Genomic DNA, 11,046 nt, shown 5'->3' with positions numbered 1-11,046 from the left:
CCGGGATGGTCCAACCGGTCATGCCAAATAATAAAGTTATAATAATCAATATCCTTTTGATTTACCAAGGCATGTTTTTCAATCATGCGAATAGCAGGTAATTTATATTTATAATAATAGTCAATTTTACCACCATTTGTGGTCTCCATGTGATTTCATTTATAGCCAATTTGGTTCCCTTTGGTAATAACAATTTAGCTCTTCTAGAGCTTTTACTTAATTTTTATATTGCCAATTATTGTATTGAAATTGGCTTCCTCCAAATCAATATGTGTGATTACATGCATCACATATGAGGGTATTAAAATCATTTTGTATATAGGCAAATGATAAAATAATTCAGATTTTGCTATTTTCAATGGCATGAAATTCATAACACTTGCCCTTATTTAAGTTGCCATATTTATTTCATTAGCCACTTTCGTTTGGCTTTCTTTCATGATTTGTTCCAATATTGGATTTTCTATATCCCTTCGGGGGTTACGTCATTGCATTACTTGTGCTCGTAGCCCTCAATAGCTAGAGTCTTTCACTTGGCATTTTCTAGGTAATGCTTTTGAACAACGGGTCTAAAATTATATTTATTTTCACCCATTTAGATATGAAAAATAATATGATAAATAGGAATATTCATAATGATCCAAAACAAAAACAAAAAATCATATTATAAATTGAGCATTAAATACTTTCAACGTCTAGTCAATGTCATGCTATAAATAATTATGCTATTACATGTATTTTCTTTATTAAAAAAAAATGGGGTCAATTCAAAATTATGACAATATGTGACAATAATTATGTCAATCCATAACTGAATAAATTATAAAAATCACAAATACCGCATGGGTAATAATCATTATTAATAGGGTAGAATCTTATTCTCATTCATCTCATCAAATATGATGTCATTAAAAAAATAAGCACTATTAAGTCCATTAAGAGAAAATGTAAAGGTTTTATAAATATCTTAATAGAAATGAGATATGGATTTGATTGTGTGTTGCGTAGTACTGGTGGTCCAACCATAAATAAATTCACATGACTAAATAATGAGATATCCTATATTGGACAAATTTGTTTGAATAATTTATCAAGTATGTATAAGTAAAGATCAATATGATAGATTGTATTTGTCAAGAGAAACACAACATTCAGGATATTTTATTTTATTTTGGCAATTTATCAAGTACATTGAATGCAATTTATAAAAACAAATTAAGAATCAATCTACCATGCAAGTGTCGAACACTATATTAACAAGGATCAAATATAAAATGATCAGAATTTTCAAATATTTCAAAATCAGCTCTATTTGCTTAAAATTACAGCATATCAATTTTTATCATACAAGTAACCTATAAGGTTCTAACCCCGTTAGGAATATGAATCAATCTAATCAGCGCGCAATTTCAGAAATTGGTTTCAAATGAAACCTTGTAACAGTAAGGGTAATTAATCAAAAATGTGAAGTTTATTATATCTACATAAGTATATACTTGAATTGGGTAGATAATGGGAACTAATAAGATTGAGAAGCTAAGGTCGAGCTTTACTTTAGAATAACTTCAATAGCAGCTAATATATAACAGTCTTGGAATAACAAAAAAAAAATTATCGCTTTCCCAAATACTTAAAAGAATAATTATAATAACAAAAATATAACTTCCCAATCATAATAATAATAATAATAATAATAATAATAATAATAATTTCAGGGATACATGATACACCCTTTGCAAAGAACAAGAATATTCATAATTTAAAATAAAAAGTACCTCGTTATTTATACAACCCAGTATTTTTTTTCAGTTTTCTTAGAGAAGACAAGGTACAAATAATTTACACAAAGTCAATGCAGAATAACAAATAAATAGTTATAATTGCAAGTAACATGCAATTCTTATTCTTTTGAAACACAGAGGAAACAAAAGCATTTAGTTGAAGGTGTAGCGTGAACTGCTTAAATATCAGTTTTTTTTTTTTATACACTATAATAATGTCAAAAGCAAGAGGTAAGATTTTATTTTTTTTTATTCAACGAAGAAAGAGCAAAAGAAAAATGATTTCAATTGTATACTTGCACTCAAACCAAGTCATATGCAAAACTCATCACATCAAACTCAAGAAGTTACATTAATATGATATCTGTGAAGTGAATTATTTTTATTATTATTTTTAATGCTTTTAGAATTATCATATTATCTTTATCCCTAGGCAGATTTATTTACTTCCATGTACTGCTAACACTTCTTGTCTACGCAGAGGGAACATCTATATTCTATATGCTGAAGTTCATAAAAATATTGAATTGCTAGCACACAAAATATATCTCCTTGTCTACGATTCGAGATCGCCTTCTAAGTTCTAACTCCCAAGAGTTGGATGAATCTTGCACCCTTTGATACACCCGTTCCTTCGTCTCCTCTGGCTGCTCGTGGAACGACTTCACTAGCCGGTGGGGTTTTTTTTCATTGGTAGAAGTTGTGCTGATGACGTGTTGTACAATTAATAAGAACTAGAAGACAAGAGATAACAGAAATAGGAAAAAGTATTCTTGTTGTATTATATTATCACATTACAATGATGCCTTATTTATAAGTTTGGGAAACATGAAAGTTACAATAACTGAAAATATTCTCCAACACTGGTAATATCTTCAACAACCATAATATCTTCAACAGTTATAATAAATATTTCCAACAGTCATAACGGATATGGACAACCAACAAATTATTTACAACAAAATCTGTTTTTTTTTATCCAATTTTGAAATCCAAATTCAATTATCTTTATCTTATTTTACTTGACTAATAATCCATTACAAAAAAAAAAAAAAAAAAACACACAAAAATAAAAATTACCTAATCCTGTGTTGTAACAGAATAGACAAACAGCGATTTAAACGGACCCACCAAATCCCAAACGCCACCCCCCAAAAACACACATTGCATATCACAGAAACCCGTCCACATTGCACGCAGCACTAACATTTTCCTTCGTTTTCTCAGATTCTCAATCACGTTTCCCCCCGTATTTTCTTCCCATCCAAACAGCCCATGATTCTTCTTCAACCGTCAAATCCAAACTGCCACCCCCCACCAACCAATTCAACAACCGCTACAACTGCCGACATCTCCTCATAGTTCTAAGGCTTCATCGTCTTACGAACATGGACTCCACGAAGACTAGGCCCAAGAACAGAGGCAAAAGTTGCTTATTCCAGTGTTTCAAACCCGACGACGTTCCACCGCGTCGAAAAGCTAAAAACACCGACCCGCTTCTTGCCTATATTTCCGTGGCGGAGAAGCACGGCACGGTGTTGCCCACCATAGTGTCATCGGCTTTGACGGTGGCGAAGACGGTGGCAAAGGGTGGTGGAGAAGAGAGTAGAAGTCGCAAGAAAAAGATAGGCAAAGTTGGCCCTCTTCGACAGGCTCTGATGGCGGCTTTGAATGAGACATCATTGGTTAATCTTACTCTTCATTCTTTCCATTTTTTACAAATATATTTGCATGAATATCATGTGAATCATAATTTTTTTTATATTAATTATTCAATTAATCCGATTCGAGTCCGGTTAGCCGGACAAATAATAATTATGTAGATGGATTTTCACTTTTTTTTTCTTCAAAAATAATAGTTCCTTAATCTTGTTAAGTGAAAAGAAAAAAAAAGAACAATTTTTTTTTTTTTAGTGAATGACACCATTAACTTTGCAAAAGGGCTCTAATTGCATACACAATCAGTTTGTGTCTTTCTTTTGTATAAGTGAACACTTTCCTTGTCATATTCTTTTCAGATGGCGTCCAAATATCATACAATATAAACATTATACAAGTGGGTGCTGGATAAAAATCCAATCTGTATTATAATTGGGATGTGTTATTCTATCTACTATTTTTTCTACCTACCTTTGTTTATCACTCTTCAATAACATTTAATTTTCTCTCTTCTTGAGATTCTATCTAATAGTACGTGAAAATGATAGAGAAAAGTAGGCAAAAAAAAAATAATAGTTAGAATAACCTATCCCATCATGCAATGAATTATTATTTCAATTTCAACACATATTTTGAGTTTAGTCTTTCTCCTTTTTATTTGTTCTGTTTCATATTTACCTCCTTTGTGTTCTTCTTTTCTTCTACTCTTCCTTCTCTGTTTATTTTTATGATTATTCATTTGGATTTTAAGGTAATGTAGTTATAAAAAAACAAAATAAAAAAGTGTTTTCTTACTCCATTATCCTCACCTTTAATGTATGCATGTTTATGTTAATCGTTTTTGTCAATGTTATTTTTGGAAACATTTTGTTAACATTTTTTATTTTTGTTTATAGTGCTGATATTTATTAATTTGTGGATAACTAACAAATTTCTGATTATCTTCTTACAGGGCAAGAAGGTTAATAAGAGAAGGAAAGCAAACAAGGATAATATCATACAAGGAGAAGGTGATAAAATCTCAGACAAAGAACGTAAAAATACACAGGGAACCAATTCAAGCACTTCCTCTTCTCATTGTTCAGCTGCATTCACCCCATCCTCATCATCTTGTTCTACAAGTTCTAGCAGTTCAACAAGTACTCAGGCTTCAGGCTCATCCTCTGAACTATATCCACTGAGATCGTTGCTACTAAATGGAATTGGGGTGATGAAACAGCAACAAAATGTTGGAGATAATAGACAAGGATATTTTGGTTCAAACATGGCTGTGTGTTGTTTGTTTTTGACTAGTCTTTTGGTTTTGATTCTGTGGGGTAAGTTCTGTGCTATAGTCTGCACTTCAATTGGGCTCTTTGTGGTGCCTCCTCGTAGGAGAAGAATGACTTGCAATGAGGGGGCTATATGTGGAGACACTGAAGTTGATTCGGTTCAGTATAAGAAAAAGATCATCATGGAAGGGTTGCTTGAGAGGAGCGGTAGCTAACTAGCCATAGGCACGTGTAGTGCTAATATGCCAAAGTCATAGGGAAAAAGGGAGTTTTGACTTGTTATTTTTATTTTTTTCATTTTTGAATTTGAGGCTTTAATTTAAACTCTGATAGATTACGTTATTTTGCATCTGTCTATTTTCAATGTTCTAGAGATGAACTTGGAAGCATGTTGAGTTATTGTCAAACGATGCCAATTGTACATAAACATATATATATATGGAATATGATGTGAGATTCTATTTGTATATATATGTTGTGGGAATATATGACTAGAACTTTATATATATGTTTAACTAGTTGCATATACTTAACTTTATTTTGGAACAAGTATTGAGTTCATCATGAGAAAGAAAAGTAAGATGTTAAGAGTGAAAAATGGATAAATGTGGATTGCTTAATAGGAAGTTGAAATTAATGTTTGTTTTGGAATCCAAAACTTACAAAATAAACAGATAAAAGTTGTTCTACTTAGGGGGCGTTTGGTACAGGAGAAATATTTATTTACCCAGGAATCTTGATTTTCAAAAATATGATTTTTACATTCAGTTTACAATAATACCCAAAATTCAAATTTTAGAAAAATTCAGTTTCCTGGGAATCTTCCAAAATTCCGCGTACCAAACGCCCCCTAACATAGAAGAAAAAAGCGTGAACGGCAGGATTCGAACCTGCGCGGGCAGAGCCCACATGATTTCTAGTCATGCCCGATAACCACTCCGGCACGTCCACAAGATGGTTAATGTTTGTTATATTATTATTTATATTCATTAACAATTTACTACAATTGTCACCTTATCCCCCAAATTTGGCTTTCAAACTTCTCAACACATTTATCCAAAACTTTAAAGTGTGGGTTGCACTTGAACATGTCACTATTTCTACTCACTCCCACTGGCCAAGATACATCATGAACTTGTGGGCCATGGTAGGCCCAACCCACATAACATAGCCCAACTTCTCTCTCTATTTATGGATCATTTAATAACTTATTCTCCTTAATAGAAATAAACACCGTTCCTTCATTCATGCACCTTCCTACTTCTGAGTAAGAAAAAGTAAGAAACAAAGGAAACCTCTCTAGAAAACTCTTTATTCTCTCCGAACCTAACTAAGAATGCAGCACCACCCGAACCCAGCCACACTGGATTCCGACCCACAGCTCCCGCAAATTAGAATTCACCAACCAACCTCCCCTCGCCACCATTCATCTGCGGCGACGCCCACCCCCACCGCCGGCGCCCGCCGCAAAATCGGCGTGGCCGTTGATCTCTCCGACGAGAGCGCTTACGCGGTGCGCTGGGCCGTCCAGCACTACATCCGTCCCGGCGACGCCGTGATCCTCCTTCATGTTAGCCCCACGAACGTCCTCTTCGGCGCTGACTGGGGCTCCATCGACCTCTCCATCAACACCGACCCGAACTCTGAGGAGGAAGCCGTTACCAGCGTTAACGTTAACAACAACGACCACAACAGCAAGCGGAAGCTCGAGGACGATTTCGACGCGTTCACGGCGTCGAAGGCCGCTGATCTGGCGAAGCCGTTACGAGATGCTCAGATTCCGTACAAGATCCACATCGTGAAGGATCATGACATGAAGGAGCGGCTCTGCTTGGAGGTTGAGCGCCTTGGCCTCAGCGCCGTCATCATGGGGAGCCGTGGGTTCGGCGCCGTGCGCCGCGGCAGCGACGGTAAGCTCGGCAGCGTCAGTGATTACTGTGTCCACCACTGCGTCTGCCCTGTCGTCGTGGTCCGCTATCCCGACGACAAGGATGGTGCCGTTGGTGCCGGCGGCGATGCCATTGTGGCCGTCAAGGAGGGCGAAGAGGGAGAGGCCGTTATCAAGCCTGTGCCGGTTGCGCATCAACATAAGAAAGGTTAGGGTTTTGTGTTTTTTATTTTATTTTTTTATTTCGTTTTGGTGATTTAGGGGAAATTCTTGAATTTTATTGTTAGAACTAGAAGAATTGAATATGTAGTTTGATGTCATATGTGTAGAGTGTGATTTAAGTATGTTAGGATCAAGGGAAGTTCTTCTATCTTCAAATCTTTTTGAGTGGATTGTTTAAATCCATATTAGTAGTGAGAAATCACTGTTCTCCATGATTATGGAACAAACCTGGATGGTATGTTTAGTGAGATATGGATTTTGATGTTGCATGTCATCATTAATAAATCACTCTGATGGTATGAATACGTTATATTTCTAAAGCTTTTGATATGGTTTGGCATTTGATTGATGATATGGAATTGCAAATGCATTCAAATCATTCTCAAATTCGTTGGACTTGCGTTTTCCTAAAGCTTGGCTGACGTCAGGGAGGCATCTTATAAGACAACTGTACTATCATAGTAAAAGTCTTTTATGGCTGACCCTTGTGAGCCATGTCTATAAATGGTGTCCCTGCTTGCTGTGGTCCCATTTGGGCATCTCTTTCCAGTTTGTTGCAAATACCGAGCAGTTATATTAAGTAACCAAACTTCTTAGGTTCCATTCAGTGGTCATGTTTGATCACCTAGTTGTTGACTTGTTGCAATATTGTGTTTTTCTGGTTTAGAGTAGATGTAAGCTAGAGTGGATTTATAATGTATTTAAGATTGTTAAAATAATCTGGATTTTTCTCATTTTCTGAGGAAAGACCATGAAAACCATGGTGATTATCGTTAGTCAAGTGTGGTTTCCCATTTTTTAGAACTCAGATATAATTCTATCTAAATACCAAATTTGATGAACTTTGACCGAGAATGTTAAATCCATGGCTAAATGTTCTCGTGTAGTTTTATTTGCATTTGTTGGTTTTGTAATGCATATGCGATAAGTCAAATTTAGATGATGGATGAAAACTGGATAATATTCTGTTCATATGAATTTTTAAATGCATTGCTTGGATTGAATGTTGATACATTGAATTAGTTTCTTCTTTCCAAAATTCATTTTGTCTGTAATTAAGGTTTATTGAATTGATTTTATGAATATTTAAATGCATTGCTTGTAGTGATTGTTGAGTCATTGAATTAGTTTCTTCTCTCAAAATATCATTTTATCTGTAAATATGCTTTATTGATTTTTAATTTTTTTTTATATTTGGAGCCTTCTAACATATCAATGTGCTTTATTTATTTGACTTATCAATGTAATTTCGAGTTATATCTGCACCTGATCTCAAGACATTGGCCTTGTTGATATTTGGTTTTCTTCTTCATTGATACGCTGGTTATGAAATTGAAATTTGACTTCTTAATTGTTGGTTGGTTTGGGACAGAGGATTAGCTGGAGCCAAATAATTACTTCACACCTGTCTCTGCTGGTATGCTCTTATACCATTTTTTGTCCTGTTATATGCTTTTTGTTAAAAAAATATGTTGTATAGGTTTCATTGGATGTGGTCTCAACCTTTATACTGTGCTCTTTGTCCTTACTATGAGGTATAACTATATTAAGTACAACAATTATGGATGCAGTTTCTTGAATAAGCTGTCCTATAAATATCTTCATAAATCTCATGCATCTTTTTTTTTTTTTTTTTCACTGGCTTACAGAATGTATCTGATCCAAAAGGGATTAGTGGAAATGGTTTTAGAGTGCTCTCTTTCTCTTCCTGTCAGGTTGTACTTAGGGCATTTCCTGCATAATGAAGTCTGGAAAGATTGTGGATGATTTTGTATGGCTTGATATGATCTGCGTTCCTTTATGGGCTGTTGGAAGATTGTTTTTGGTTCTGAAGTGGTACATACGCTTTCACGCAGATGTACATGTTTGCCTGTGACTGTTTTTGGCTTATTGTTCCCATTCACTGTGGGAGGTTGAATTATCATGATGAGCACTTCTTTAGCTTGATAAATCTAATAGAGCACTTATTTAGCTAGATAATTTTATAGAGCTATGTTGATAGAACTAATACTATTTTGGGCAAGTCAACATGTTTTCCCTTTGTTTATAGATACATGAAATGAGGTAAAATATTGTTGATAAAGATAATTCAGGGAATGGTGGTAGACTGTAGGCAATCCTTGACATAGTAAATGATTTTTTTCTTTTTTTTAGGGGGGGAATATAATATTTCTATTTGTAAATAAAATTTCTATGGTAGCTTAATGGGCATAAAAGCTATCTAAGCGTGGTTGATTTGAAATTTACTGATTGTTTCTGAATACAACTTTTTGTTATATAATTCTGTGAAATTTGAATATTATTATTTGAGATCCACAGACTTTTGTAATGTTTTGCTTTGATTTACCCACTTCAACTTCAGATTATTTTTGTTTGCTAATTACTCACTGAAGTTTTAATTTTGGTAATTTACCTACTTGATTTTTAATTAGTGATTTATTTATTTTTTTCATTATATTGAAATTTTTTTATTGTATTCTTCTATGTCCAACTAAATAGAATCTTATTTATTGAGTAAAAACAGTTGGAAAAAAAATTAAAAACCATTATTGTTTTCTATTGAATATCATGAATGCCAAAATAACTGTTAAATAAGTATGTCTAATACATATTTAAAGACCTAGCAGTAAAGCATTAAATCCGGTAGTTATTATTTAATACATTGCCAGTTAGAGAAGCTAGAGAATATTTATTACTGGATGATCTCGCAGATGCTATTGAGATAAATAGCAGTGTAACACCTTTGTTGTATGAACAACATAATAAATCGGTTGGATATGAGTGAATTTATATAATTATATATGTACACTTTTAAGTTTTATTATATTTTAGAGAAACAATAGTTGGGGAATATTATTCGTAGAATTTTCCTTTATGCATTCACAAATCAAACGCGAGGTCCATTTTATTTTTATTTTTTCTTCTCTATTTTCTCTACTTTGGGAGTCTATGAGAGAGAAAAAAAATTCACCCGTGCAATTTAGTGTGATGTTTCATACAATAAAGTGGTTACGAGCAGCAGAGTAATCCAATTGAATTAGGCATACGAGCATCCGTGTAATCTTGAGTTACGTCAGAAAAAAAGGCAAGCACAAAATTCTGACAATAACACAGATCGTTGTGGAATATATTCAGAAAATGCGCATTCAATATTTCCCTAACTTTACCTGAAAGCTCATGATCGCAAAGTAACTTTTTCTACCAATATGTTTAAATTTTAGGAATATTGTTTAAGTACTTATAAATATTTGGGTAATCTTTTTCCCCTTTGAGTTAGCAACAGGTTGCGTTTTTAGTCAGTTTTTAATTCTAGGATGTTAAAGTCTATTATATTTATGGTGTTTAGTCCCGAAACTTCACGTTTTAAATATCCAATCTTTTTAAATAGGAATTGACATCGTTAAACCCTTCACTTAATGAACTTTAATACAATAATTCACAATACGTGCGAGTATTGTGCCATGCATATTCAATATGATATTTTAACATATGAAGCATGTTGTTTAATAGTATAATTTATTCATTTATTAAAATAAATTAATAATATAATAAAATAAGATGATACTTAGTATATCAAGCCATCATTGATTGTGGGACGACCTTTACCAGGTGTGAAAGGCTATAGGGGAAAACTTTCAAGTTTTTTTTTTTTTTCGGAGAGAGGGTGAGAATGATAATAGTATTATATGAAGGTGAGTAGTGTAAGAACATGCACCGTTAATTAAGTAATTATGTGAAATTAAGAAATAATTTTATAATTGATCCTAATAATTATTATGAGACTTAAATAATTGCAGTAAGTGAGTAATAATGCTGAAAGTCGCTTTTCTGACGAAAAGTGCAAATACCGGTTCTTCTACTCGGTATAAACGCGCACCGAAAAAGTATCCCGGAAAATTATAAAAAGTGCATGATAATTCCTAGAATAATATATAGGACTTGTAAAACAAGTTGCAAGTTAAAATAATGAGAAATGGTGCCAGAACTGATACTGGCAATGGAGAAGCGCGTACCGGAAAGGTGCTGCGAAAAATAAAATAAAAATATGAAAAATCTTATAAAAATGAGTAGGTTCAGATTCCAAAGTTTGGGATTAAAATACTATGCGTAGCTATTAATGCTAATACTGCGTGTTTAATTCTTAAGTGGCCTATATATATAACTTATGCACAGAACCCTAGGCCATGCTACGTGAGTTTGTTTGTATCAGCTGCTGCCATCTCCA

At 33.7% G+C, this 11,046-nt stretch overlaps 1 protein-coding gene and 1 non-coding gene across 3 annotated transcripts; one reads left to right on the top strand and one right to left on the bottom strand.

Annotated features, from left to right (window-relative positions):
• Positions 1 to 5,580: 5,580 nt before the first annotated feature.
• TRNAS-AGA (transfer RNA serine (anticodon AGA)) lies at positions 5,581 to 5,662 on the bottom strand. The gene has a single exon. It is a non-coding gene; the product is annotated as a tRNA-Ser (tRNA).
• Positions 5,663 to 5,947: 285 nt separating this feature from the next.
• Positions 5,948 to 9,123, top strand: LOC133283804 (universal stress protein PHOS32-like). Of its 2 annotated transcripts, none has more exons than XM_061480715.1 (3): positions 5,948 to 6,807; positions 8,194 to 8,238; positions 8,537 to 9,123. In XM_061480715.1, the coding sequence occupies exons 1-2, from the start codon at positions 6,048 to 6,050 to the stop codon at positions 8,199 to 8,201; spliced, it is 768 nt and encodes a 255-aa protein (XP_061336699.1). In that variant the 5' UTR covers positions 5,948 to 6,047; the 3' UTR covers positions 8,202 to 8,238; positions 8,537 to 9,123. The 2 variants fall into 2 exon arrangements, with proteins under 2 accessions (XP_061336699.1, XP_061336698.1); XM_061480714.1 differs by having other exon boundaries at positions 8,471 to 9,119.
• Positions 9,124 to 11,046: the final 1,923 nt, after the last annotated feature.

Source organism: Gastrolobium bilobum, unplaced genomic scaffold, assembly GCF_033153095.1.
Source record: "Gastrolobium bilobum isolate Gb01-03AN ecotype WA unplaced genomic scaffold, APGP_CSIRO_Gbil_v1 utg2155, whole genome shotgun sequence".
Taxonomy (NCBI): Eukaryota; Viridiplantae; Streptophyta; class Magnoliopsida; order Fabales; family Fabaceae; genus Gastrolobium; species Gastrolobium bilobum.
The sequence above is the reverse complement of the archived record's forward strand: the minus strand, read 5'-3'. Positions and strand labels throughout refer to the sequence as shown.